A 13,480-nucleotide genomic window follows, 5' to 3' on the forward strand; every position below is an offset into this window, starting at 1 on the left:
ACTTTGTCTTCATTCTGAAGGCAACCCCACCAAAAAAAAAAACCAAACAAACAACCCTGGTCTCTGCAGTTTTCTGATCCTGATTTCCCCTCCTACAGCCAGCCTGCTGTAGCCATGCTTCTGCCTTCCCTGCCCACCCATTGACCAGTGGGAAGCCTCATCCCAGGCTTCTTTCTGCGCTGCTGCTGGTCTCTCAAAATGTCTTCTAGCTACAGTCTTCTGACCATGAGTTATGCATGGCACATGTTTTTATGGAAAGTTGCCTGCACAGTGTATCTTAGTACTTGGACTCAGGTTAAATAATACTGCCACAGCAGTATTTACCCTGATTCAAACCAGCTGAGGAGCTGGCTAATGAATTGGTGGTGTGCTTTAAAGAAATGCCATAATCCCATAACTCAGAGATTTGCCTTTTCTCATTGTGTGAGGGTGTCTGTAGCTTGTCTCAAAGATGCACTGCTCAGGTGCACAGAGCTTCCAGGTCTGCCTTGTTCCAGCAGGAGATACTGGTGGGGTGGAGGAGCATTGCTCATTTTCTTAAGCAGGAGAAAGTGCAGCGCTGCAGTAAGAGGTTATATCTAAGCTTCTGTGGAAAATGCATCTGTTGATACAATACAGCAAACCAGAAGCATTTGTGACCTTGGACGTGTGAGGTCTGGTCTTGATTGGAGACTGCCACCTTGTTCAGCATAGAGCATGACCAGTTCAGGAACTGACCTTCTGGGGGGCTCTTTTTTGTCTCCTCTGCAGTGCTGTTTTTGTGCACACATTTACATACACAGCAACTACAGGGGAGGTGTTCAGAGTAATATCAGTGCATGAGTGTACCCATTATTAACTTTCATGTTGTAGAAGAGTTGCAGAAGGGAGTTTACAAGACATTTTTAGTCCAAGTTAACTATTTAAATAAAGTTTAATTACATAAATTATTGACTTAAGCCTCAGTGGAGGCCGGTTGTAGCCACAAGTAAAGGTGATCCACCCACCTGAAGCATCTTGCAGGACTTCTGTGTGGAAGCAGCAGCTCAGATTTTCTTTACACCAAAAGGTTGTACCATTCTGACTAAACCCATTTAAACAATCACTCATAGAAACCATAGCATTACTTTAATTTAAGCAGGGGTTGGGTTGTTGGTTTTTTTTTCATTAGCTTAAGGTAACTAAGAAGATCTAAGATTTTTGTTATCCTGACACCAACCTATGGCACCAATAGCATCCCAGATATTCCAGCTCCTCTTTGTTGCCTTGAGCAAGTGTGGAGGGCCAGATCACAGTGGCATTCACATGTCACCTGCATGCAGCCTGGGACTATATGCCTGCAACCCTGCATGCAAGCGCTGCTGTCTGTGATGGAAAGATAAAGCCAATGTGGCAGGGCCAAGACTTGTTTCCTAGTGAGTTGTCCCTCACAACAAGTGAGATCCCAGGCAGATTAAATGATCACCGCTAGGATATTTTATGTAGGTGCAGTTTTACTACACAGGCAATAACTTAAATGCTACAACCTGTCCCCTTTAGTTCTTGTTAAAAAAGCTTGCTCTCTCTTATTTCTTTGAGGAATAATAATGGACCTGTTAAGCTGGAAAGAGAAAACCTCCCCCTCGTTTAGAAAGAAGTGCCAGAGAAAAAGGGAGCGAGCACGTTGGCTTTTAGGAGAGATATTTAGTCATTCTCTGCAGAAGGCTGGCAGGGAACATTGCAAAGTTCATTTCCGAATCAGAAGAGCATGTAAAGACTGCTTGTTTTATTCACTACATTAATCGTACTTCACATATTACTCATAATATTAAAATACCCAAGTCGCTTTACTGTATACCAGAGACATTTAGCTGCCAATTTTCAAATAATCGTAAATTGAGTGTGTCTGTTTGAGCCAGCCAAAATAAGCCTGATTAGATCATGAATATATATCTTTGCACGTGGGTGTAGGGAGGGAAGAGGGACCACCATGGTGAGGGGGGTGCTTAACACTTTGGAAACATCGTCAAAGGAGCAAAAGAGAGAAGAGGATTATGGTTCCTATTTTTATCTGCTTGTGTATTTCTCCAGAGTGGGTCATATCCTTCACCTGCCATTTTTAATTTCCTTTTTCCACAGATGAACATGGCTGAGCTTTTCTAACAGTGCATCTCTTTGCAGTTCAGCGTTGTGTGCCTGGCATTTCGAATCTCTCAGTGAATAGCATCAGGTTTATCTTCCAGCCCAGTCCTCAGCTCCCAGCAAGCATTGAAAGGGATTGTCTTACAGTGGACCTGGGAAGATTTAACGTGAGTGCCTGAGGTCCCCAGGCACACTCCACTGTCGCCTGGCATGGTGCCTGCAATGACATCCCCTTGCAGTGGGAGCAGCCACGTGTGGCTGGATCTGGCTCCAGACACTAGGCCAGAGCTGACCAAGCTCGGCTGCTAGTAGGAATCAGGCTTCCTCCCTCTGGGAGACCTTACAAACAGATACTGCTTTTAGCTTTCCTTCACAAGACAGGGCAACCCCAAATCCTTGTACCTTCAGATTGGTTCCAAAGCTGGTTGCTGCTTCATTGCACCAGACTCCAGTGCAGTGTGAGCAGGGGGAGGTCAGCTGCAAAGCTCTGAAAAATGATATTGCAGAGTCATTGGTAAAACCATATCCCCAGGAGGAATGTGCATCTGTAGCTTCTCATTCTTGGAAGATCTTTTCAGTAGATGTAGGGGTGAGATTCAATTTGGAGGCTCCTAAATACACCTCCTGAGCATCCTTGAGGCTAGCTGTTGCTGTTCCTTCCTCTGGCTGAGTACAGACTGGGAGGTGGAATGTAGAACAAGACACCCAAAGAGACAGTGCAGAGCAGGAAGACTTCTGCCCTATGTTTTTTGTAATATGCTTTAAGATGTCATCTCCCTTTCTCGGGTGCAACTTTGAATAGGAAGAGCCACAAGCCAAAATCTGTGTTTTCTCTTTGCAGTTAGTAGGGTTGAGAGGGAAGAAGGAAAAAACAGCTAAAATGATAGCATGTAACCCTGCTGTTAATAATCACACTCATTGCTTTTGTTACCATTTTCATAAATATATCTTAAAATACCCTTTAGTCGTCAGTGTCATCATCTTTATTTCACACATGGTGTAACTGAGTCAGACAGAAATGAAATAACTTGTAGTCACTGCCAGCAGTGGGAATGGTCATTTCAGTAAAAGTCATATTGGAAATTGAGTAGCAGCAGTACAAGCAGTGGAGTGGATAAAGGCTACTTTCTTGTGTGTTAGTGTTGGGAAGCTGAAGCACCTGTGTGCATGTCAAACTGTGAGGCTATAAAAGGTGGCACCAGGTTGGGGAAGGAGACTTCTACTCCCTTCCACTAATGCTGGAACAGGTTTGGTCTCACCTTTCGCTGGCATTTCTTTACCTTTGTCCTCAGACCTAAGCTCAGTGATTTAGGCTGATGTGTCATCAGACTAATTGTGTCAGGTGTATTTCAGGAGTGTTTCAGAGCTTCATCTTGAAGCACATACTTATTTCAGTAACCCTTTGAGGTGCAGTCTTGCTAAGTTCGTGGGACCAGTAAGCATCCCTGCTAAGCATGTGGATTGCTAGGTACCTGCAGTACCTGGCAGGTTTTTGCCATTCAGCGTCCTGGAATACACGGTACTGGTGGCCATACACGTCAGGGACAGACAGTGTTGGGTATATGACTTCCTGTTTGGCTAGAGAATTTTGTCGTCTCCATCCTGTCTTCGGTTGTGTCTGATTGCAGCGGAAAGTCACCACCTCTAAGCAAGATCTGCTTGCAGAAGTTACAAATTGCATTGAAAATGAGAAAGGAGCGTTTTTGTAGGACGGTGGTTGGTCTCTGCTGAGCACATAGCTGCTTGTCTCACTGTCTGTCTTAGAAACTCTAGACCTGTTGTTCTTTCAGTACAGCCTTCATTTTCCTTTAGCTGAAGCAAGAGTGTAAAACTTTGAGAAATGAGAAAGCGGTAATAGGAAACAGTCTTTGTAACCAATTGCCCCTTTTCTGTTCTTTCATTTTTGAAAATGAATGATTAGTTAAATTGACTTAAAATTCATAATTGTCCAGTGTTTCTTCTGCTTTTTTAAGAACTAACAATTCTTGAGATTACATTCTAGTAAAAGGATGCTGTGTTTGTGAGTGAAACATCAGATGTAGTGTCCAGCCTGGATAAATGCTGATTTGTTGATAAAGAAATCAAGTAACCGTAGCTCAGACAAATATATGCCAACAATGCTGGGAATAACATCACCAATCTTACAGTGAAACTGTTAGTTGTCTCTGCGATGAGCCATAGAGACAAAAATATACTTTTAAATACTTCAAATATATTTAATCTATGAATATATGAAAAGTTATACTTAATATACTTAAAACACCTAAAATATATAAGCCAGAGTTTTCTGAAATTACTTATTTCAGTTGTGCAGCTGTTGAAGTTACCAAGTTGGAAAAAATCAAAAGGAACTGATTTTTGAAGATGTAATCTATTTTCTAGGTAATAATTCCCTTTAAGGCATCTGGGATGGGGTACCATAAGTCACCTATGACTTTTAAAAAGGTCCTGCAGTGTCTAGGCGGAGATGTTAGGCTTAATGTGGAAGTGATACCCTTCTAAAATGTGATCGGGTGCTAATGACTTCTAATGTCCTCTTTCAGTATCCACAATGGAGTAATAGCAGTGTTCCAGCGTAAGGGTCTCCCGGACCATGAACTTTACAACCTCAATGAAGGAGTCAGGTAAGAGACTTGACTCTACACAAGGTGTCATTAGGCAGCGTGCATAGCACTGTTTGCTAGCACTCACACTCGAAAGCTTCTACAGCAGTATTACGTGGAGATTTTTCCCAGTGGTAGTTTCAGCCAGTACAGTCAGTTTGGCCTCAGTGAATAGCTGTTGCTGATGTGTGTCAACATCTCGCTGCGTAGTGAGAGCTGAGCTCCTCCTTCTGCAGGGGAGATACTCAGCTGTGGGGAGGATGGATTATTTCAGTCTGTCTAGATGTACTGCATTGAAAACTAAGGAGAAAAACCTGGATCCTTCTAGTAATGCAGCCCTATTTCACTGCAACGATGCCCTTTCCCTAAGTGCCAGCCTAGCTCTGAGGTGCTTCCCTTGCATCCATGGAGGATGTAAAGCCTCCAAGTGCTCAGTGCGACAGTGCAAGGGAACTTGTCCTGCCTGACATAGGCTGAATATGCTGTAGACATTACAAAGCTGTCTTGTCAGCACGCTGACCTGAGTAAGGCACCTTAAGGTTCCTCTTTCTTTCTCATACTTTCGTGATACTGTGTGTAACAGACTAAATATAGACCAGTGAGATGTATAATGGGAACTCTTTCTTTCCTGGAAAAAAACATGTGAAAATCCTACCATTTGAATTATTTAAGTTACAGTGTCAAAGAAAAGTTTACCAAGAGGTAAGCTGGTATCTGAATTTACACAGCACTTCACCTTTTGCTACTTTTTATAGCATATATTACTATTTAATAAACCCTCTTTCACTGACAATGGCAAGGTAGCAGATTTCCTTTTAGAAATTTGTCCCAGCACTTTGAAGAATAAATGATAGAAAAGAAACTACACTTTAGAAAGACAGACAGCTTATTACATTTCCTGGCTGTCTTCTGATAAGAGTCTCAGTGATTCGCTTTCCGTTACTGCATATTCCCACTCTATCTAGGCACCAGAGTCTGACAAAATCCATAGGATATCCAGATACTCTCTGGTTATCGGTCCGTGTGTAGTTCCTGGTCTGGGATAGCTGGCCCAGTCTGGTTCCTTTAATAGTGGGAATATCTTCAAAGAAGCCCCGGCAAATGGCATTTGGCCTGTGATCTCTCTTTTCCCCTCTCTGTCATTTTGAAATGAAAATAATCTTATTCTCCAGTTATATCGTACTTCTCTGGGGAGAAAATGACATACAAAGAATAGCTTTTCTAGGGTGGCTGTCAGTTACCATGATCCATCAATCATTTTGAGCTAGTTATTGGAATAATGGTTGATCATTATTGCTGTAAGTGCAGTTAGGATTCTACATCTTTATCTGAATGACAAAAAATGGTAGTTCTGGGCTGAGATTTCCTGGCCCAAAGCATTTGCCTCAGGATGCTTATCTGGTGGTGAGGGACAGGAGAGGAAAAATTACCTGCTGATGTGACAGAGACAAATATAATCTTATATGAACCAACAAACAGAAGATAGACAGATAGACATTATTTGGTGAATTGTGCCTAGATTTTGCTTTCATTTACCTGGGTATAAATGCTGCAACATGATGATGCTTGGTAATCATTGTGGTTTAACCCTGGATGGTGACTGAGCACCATGCAGCTACTCGCTCACTCCCCCCACAGTGGGATGAGGGAGAGTATCAGAAGAGTAAAGTGAGAAAACTCATGGGATGAGATAAAGACAGATTAATGGATAAAGCAAAAGCCGCACACACAAGCAAATCAAAACAAGAAATTCATTCACTACTTCCCACTGGCAGGCAGGTGTTCATCCATCCCCAGGAAAGCCAGGCTCCATCACATGTAACAGTGACTTGGGAAGACAAATGCCATCACTCTGAATGTGTCCCCTCCTTCCTCCTTCTTCCCCCAGCTGATATACTCAGCATGGCATCATATGGTACGGCATATCCCTTTGGCTCGTTCAGGTCAGCTGTCCTGGCTGTGTCTCCTGCCAATTTCCCATGCCCCTCCGGCCCTCTCACTGGCAGGGCCTGAGAAAAACTGAAAAGACCTTGACTTAGTGTAAACATTCCCTAGCAATGACCAAACCCATCAGTGTGCCATCAACATTATTCTCACACCAAATCCAAAACACAGCACTGCACCAGGTACTAAGAAGAAAATTAACTCTATCCCAGCTGAAACCAAGACAGTGATATAGGTGTGTTGAGTTTATTGCAACATCACAGGCAACTGAACAGGCAAGTGACTGCAAATAGACTGATTTTTTTTGCCTTTTTATGATAGGCTTTGCTGCTGTATGATAGACCCATTTCTTTTTGTTAGGGTAAGGATAGTGCTGCTTTGTTATTAGCTCAGCTGATCACTCACTTCGGGGAGAATGCCTGGCGACTCATACCTGAGCTGATGGACAAAATATTGTGAAATCTAGACCAGGCTAGAAAGCTGCTGTTGTAAATGAGCAGCGTAACTCTCCTGGGATGAGTGTTTGGCGAGATGCAGCACAGCTTTCAAGACTGGTTCTTGTCTACTGCTGCTTTGAGGTTGTTCCCTCTTGCCTCCAACTTGGCTTGAACAGCCTTTTCTAATTTATTGCTAAAAGCTTTCCACCCTCTTGGTGACAACCGAGTTTGGTTTTGTAAAGCTTCTTATGTGTGTCCTGCTTGCTTCGCTTACAGAAAAAAAAATGAGAAAACTGTGAGTGGGCGAAGAGGACACAGCAGCCAAAAGATCTGTCTGTAGAGGAGAGCATGGTAGTGGTATTTTTGAAACATGCCTCTACACACGTGCAGCCACTGGCTCTTTGCAGAAGCTACTGCACTCCTGCTGTTTGCTTCATTTTACTGCCAACCACATTCAGTAACATTTTGGAGCCTCCTGATTATTTGCAACCAAAGCCCTTTTGCCTCCCTTAAATTCAGCTTGAAACCTAACTAAGAAATTACTTACTTGGCACATACCAAAAATATCTGGATTACTGCTATTGTTATTTAATTCAAAATAACTTTCTTTGGGTTAATATTATTGAATGCAAAAATGTCTGATTCATAAACATGACCTCAGAAGTTGAACAAGCGTGTATTTGCCTTACGATTGTTTTAGATGCATTTTCCCCACAAGTACATAAATAAAAAGAAACAAATAGCTGTTATTCCCACTGGGCAGAATTTGAATGTGGAAGCATTCAGGTAAATGGCTAGAATTAGTAAATTTTTTCAACAGTTACAGGATAGTAAAAGAAGTTATTTTATTTTATCACTTTAATTAGAGCAGCTTCTGGGATACCTTTCAGAATTAAACCTTGAATATCCATGTTGACTCACAGACCAAGTGTAAATATTTAAGTTAGGTTATGCCTGCAATATCTGCATCATTTTGACTCAGGAATGTCACGTATATTCAACTACTGTATGTCACATATGTGCAAACATACGTGTAACTTCCTTTTCTGAACACACATCTTGAGGCTTTGAACCCTGATTATGTGTGCTCTGATTATTTAAGAAAATATCAGTGGATACAAATCTGTACAGTACCATTTACTTTTCTTCCAGGTTTGGCTCATAAAAGCTGCCACTCATTTACACCCATGCCTTTTGACACCATTCTGGCATTCCTGTGGCATTAGAAAGTGGCCTTAGATGTGGAGTTACATACCACACAGAAGCCCTATTACCAATAAAGCAAGTGTGTGATTTGAGTCTGTTTCACATCGCTGTAATTCCTGAATAACTCTGCTAAAGCTAATGAGGTACAGTACAGTTGTGAGAAGATACTCCAGTGACTGCGAGTATCACCAGTGTGTGACCTGTACATTACTACTTCTGAGCCCTTGCTAGGTGAATTAATAGGGGATTGATTCAAAATTCAGGTAATAAAAATCCATATGCATATGCTTACTGTTTAGTATTTCTCTTGGTGTATGTGTGATATTAGTAATCATATAGTGTTTTTTCCTTTCTGCATTTCATGTACCATATGTCGTTTCAAAGTGTTTATTTACACAACTTGTAAATCAAGGAAGAAAAAGAAGGAAAGGGAAACACAGTGGAAGCAGGATGTCCTGTATTAAAGCTAATACATATTTATAGCTGCCTCTTTTCTGAGTTTCAGGATACTGATTTCATGCAAACAAAGCACATTTTAGTGGCATTTCCTCTTTCGCAGCAAGAGTTCAAACCCAGTAAAATCACTTGTTTCCATTTGCTTCATTTAACAGATACTATACAGTGTTAGACTTTCCATTCTGAGTAATGTTGCAAGAGTTCATTTCAAAGTCAACTAACGCAGCAGCACCAGGAAGATACAAAAAAGTCAGGAGCTATTTTAGAATATTTTATGTGAATTTATATTATCATCTTAATTTATGAAGTCATTAAACATGCAATGAAGATCTGATACCGATGGTATATAAGCTTCATAGGAATACAAAATGACTGGCTTTAAAGTCAGATGTGCTTGAAACAAGGTGTGCTGTCTGATCAGGGATCTCTTCTAGGTTTAATCAGATTTTTGCTGGATTCCACCATGATGTCCACATACTGAGATAAGGTTATTCAGTAATCTGAATTATCCGGTATCTGACAGGTGACAACCTAACTGATTTTTGTTAAAGGAAGTTAAGCAAGGATGAAAAAAATTGCAGGCAGTGTCTTAGATTCAGTTTTGTTGTGGATCTGTTTTAAATGAATATGGGTACAGAGAACATCAAACAGCAGTGTTCTGATGTGGCCTCAGGGCCTCACTGTTTCACTAGAAATTAATTAAGTAGTGTGAAGTATCTTTATTATTAGGGATTCAAAAAGAAGGCATTAATTTTGCTGTCAGTTCTTCTACCCTGTAAACAGAGATGCTAATGTAGCCATAGTGCCGCTTGGTGTGATGCACTCCAGTGCATATAATTAACTACAGGCTGGTTGTTTAGTTCATTCACAGCTGAAAAATGGAAATGTGGTGGGGTTTTGTTTTATCAGAGGGATAATTGTTGGATAAGTGGAACATAATTCTTATTTCCTGCTCTAAATGCCAAGAATTATCAGTAGAACCTAAAATATGAAAAGAGAACATATTTGCAAATCACCTGTTCAAGACTATGAGGAATCCAAGACTAGACTTCAAAGAGCTGCTAGCTTGAGGAGAAGATAGAAGATTAAGCAAAACCTGTCAGCATAAAATATCAGTATTTTTTTGAAACAGTGGCACAAAGAGATATCTGGGAATAAATTGTCTTTATCATAGGAGAATTCAAAACTGCTACTTTCTTGTTATTTTAACCTAAAAATGGTTTATCTATCCATGCTCAAAGTAAGAAAAACCTTTAGTGCTATTGCTTGTCATCCAGAAAAAAATCACACCACTTGGACAGTGTATTTCCACTTTGAGTGAGCATGCCACAATTTGGCTATAGCATCCTTGTACTCATTGACATACTCCTAAGGCTTTAAGACTTCAACAGTCTCTGGGGGAGGTGGGTTTGAACCCCTGCCAAGGGCTTGTCAGTGGGTACCATTGAGGATGGGGTGTCAGGGCACTGCAAGGGTTGTCCTCTCCTGTGTGTTACAACAGCATGCCAAGGTGGCTAGCCATACAATGGCCATTCATGGCAATGAGAGACCTATGGCTAAATCCTGATCTGGCTTTGAATTTTTTTGTCTATAGTTTGTCTGAATTAATCTCGTTTAGCTGAAAAGGATTTTGATGCGTAGGAGTATCTGAAAACCACTTTCCTTTTGTTTATTTTCTATTTCATTTATGCCTAGTGTTTCCACGGGGTGCTGTGAGGTCAGTGTGGACATGTGCTTAAGGACAAATAAATAAGATATTGTATTTCAGCCTCCTAAAGATTGACCTGCTCCTCCCTTCCCTGGACTTTTAGATCTCAAGGGGCTGTGCTGAAGCATGTGGTGTTAAAAACATCAGTTCCAACTGCTGCAGACTTTTTCATGATGCATAGGGATACGCTGGACTTTCCAAATCAGAAGTGTATTTTTTACTAATTAAATAATTTGATTAATTAGTTATTTGTTAGTTAAAGACATAACCCAAAGGGATAGATGATAACATGCTGCTGAATATATAATTTACATAACTACCCTAATTGAAGTGGGCATTTAGATTTTAAGTGGAATTTGACCTCATTTCATCATGGGACCTGAGGTGAGCAGACAGAGACAGGTTTTCAAAAGGGCTCCATGCCAGATTTGCATATGTTCAGAAAACCCAGCTGAGGCAACATTTCTATGTTCCAAGCTCTCATTTGTGCATCTAAACAGTGACCTGAGTACAGAGAAGTGTATCTAGCATCCAGCGTGAGACATAAATGACAAGAAGATTTTTAGCAATGTAGTGAGTTTTACCTGGATACAAACATTTGGCTTGCGGATTGGGTTGAATTCAGCTTCTGAATTTGAGGGTTGTTTGTGGGAATTTTTTGCATGTGAGTTTGGTTTGCTCTCTGAGATTGCTTTGAAGGTTTTAATGTAGAGGAATCATGAAAGGCAGACCTAAACTGTTAAATTCCTACCTGCTTTTTCACTGAAACTATATGAAACTTCAGCTGTCATGAGTCACCTGAGTGGAAGATCGTGACCCTTTCAATGGAAACTGGCCAAGTTTCACACCTGCAGCAAAACACACAGAATATCATTGTGCTTCAGATTTCTTTCTAAACATTTTGTCACAGCTCTTTTTTTCAGACTTATGCAGGACAGGGATGATTTGTCTCTTAACACATCAGCCATGTGCTTAGGTTTTTCTCTCAGGCGCACAGATGGACAAAGAGCACCAGGAGTTCTCCCATGTCTGCAACACCAGGTGCCAGTGAAGCCCGGGCACAGCAGGAGAACATATTCAAGCTTTTTTAAAAGGATTAGATGTAGGATGGAAAGCATCCTCTTTTAATCAAATCTTAATTTCCTTTCATATGTATTTGTGCAACTGGGCCATCTAAAAGCACAGCAGATTTTTTTCAAAACAGAGAAGTGCTGCTTGGGACTGTTGGTATTGTTGACCTTGCCTGCTCTATTTGTAGTTAGGCATTATTGACAGCCTCTGTGCTCATATGAAAATATTTTGCTATTAGTGACTTCCCCTTTTCCATGCAACGCAGAGCTAATACAATTTGCTGATAACACAGATCCTTTTCTTATTCTTTTTAATACAGGCAATTACTGAAAACAGAACTGGGATCCTTTTTCACTGAATATCTACAGGTAGGCATGTGTTTTCTTCATTTAAATCAGATTTCATTATATGCTATTGAGCAAAGTCATTTGACCCACTCTAAAATCTGATCAGGAGACCCTTGAAACCATTCGGAGGTGTCCACTGACTTCTCTGTGTTCTGTCATTTATGGACTAATGAAATGAGATTTGGAGTTTTATATATATATATACACACACATACATAGTTAGTGGAAGCCCAAGCCATGGAATAGATTTGTGCGGTCACTGTGTTCCTGTATATCATTGCTGTCTTTCAGCAGACTCCAGACATTCCCTTTTAACTTAAAATTTTAAGTTCCTGAGTAAAGTAGTTCATTGTAGTACAGTTAATAGGAAAGACATTTTGCAGTAAGTACACACTGTCTGTTGAAGCAGGATTCTTTCTGCTTCTCTTAAGACAGAGTGCAATGCTTTGTCAGCCATTTGAAGTTTGACAAGCACTTTGTACCTCCCAGAGTATGTGCTGTATCCGGAAAGCAGTGGGTAATTATATCATCATTTGACAAGTGTCCTAAGTGATTGAAGCAAGATGGACACAGGAGGAGTCCTTTGATGAGTGATCCTTAAAATAAAAACCTCCTTCATTGTCAAAAGTTAAGAATGAACAAAATGTGAAATATGATGGCTGTAGGGAAGTTCAGAATTGAGTAAAGGTAGTCTGTATTTTATTTACAGAATCAGCTGCTTACAAAAGGCATGGTGATTCTAAGGGACAAGATCCGTTTTTATGAAGGTAAGTTGGATTTTAGTATGGTTATCTATGTCTGTTACAGGAGTTCTAGCAAATGCATTCTGGAGGTTGTGCGATGCTTTCCACTGTCTTCCCAGGACTGTGGATTAGCTTGTATCAGTTCATTGCTGCAGCCTGTTGTGTCCTGCCTTGGTGTTCCCATTGGCTTTCATCAAGGAGAGGTGATTGCCTAGAGCAGCAGCAAGGGAGTAAAGGAAGGATTACCTCCAGCATGATCACTTCCTTCTCCTTCAATTATGACTGTTCAATATTAAGGAAAAGTGGAAAACCAGACTGAGATATCTTAATAAACTAAGTACTAAGATCCCAGTTAGCTGAAGTGTCTGGCTAAGTCCAAAGTAATGCTGTAGGTTGTTTTTAGAGTTATTCTGGATTCATGCTTACTATGAGGTCAGACACTGTCTCTTTTTTTACAGTCAAGGCTCTGTTTGTCTGTCTCCACCTTCTGGAGGTGTCAGCTTATGGAAGTAAACATCAAGAATAACCTCCACCCAATGTGTTGTTTTACGGTCACCCTCATTTCTTGTCCTATGCTATTGTACAGCATTTAGATGTGCTGCTAAATATTCTGTTTTGTCTTAGATGTAGGCATACAGGTTGCACCAGGGGAGGTTTAAATTGGATATTGGGAAAAATTTCTTCACCGAAAGGGTTGTCAGGCATTGGAACAGGCTGCCCAGGGAAGTGGTTGAGTCACCATCCCTGGAGACAGTTAAAAGACATGCAGATGTAGAACTTACGGACATGTTTTATTAGTGGACTTGGTAGTGCTAGGTTTGCAGTTGGATTCTGATCTTAAAGGTCTTCTCCAACCTAAATGATT

General features: G+C 40.8%; 1 protein-coding gene across 10 annotated transcripts in view; it reads left to right on the forward strand.

The window, feature by feature from the left end:
• Nucleotides 1-13,480, forward strand: part of PRR5 (proline rich 5) — a 94,286-nt gene that overhangs the window by 45,195 nt on the left and 35,611 nt on the right. For 7 of the 10 annotated variants that reach the window (XM_055807563.1, XM_055807566.1, XM_055807562.1 and 4 more), the window contains 3 exons: nucleotides 4,644-4,724; nucleotides 11,845-11,893; nucleotides 12,582-12,639. In XM_055807563.1, coding sequence (XP_055663538.1) covers nucleotides 4,644-4,724; nucleotides 11,845-11,893; nucleotides 12,582-12,639 — 188 coding nt within the window. The remainder of the gene's footprint in view (nucleotides 1-4,643; nucleotides 4,725-11,844; nucleotides 11,894-12,581; nucleotides 12,640-13,480) is intronic. The other 3 variants (XM_055807565.1, XM_027789412.2, XM_055807564.1) reach the window with 1 other exon arrangement.

The sequence above is a fragment of the Falco peregrinus genome, chromosome 6, assembly GCF_023634155.1.
Source record: "Falco peregrinus isolate bFalPer1 chromosome 6, bFalPer1.pri, whole genome shotgun sequence".
Taxonomy (NCBI): Eukaryota; Metazoa; Chordata; class Aves; order Falconiformes; family Falconidae; genus Falco; species Falco peregrinus.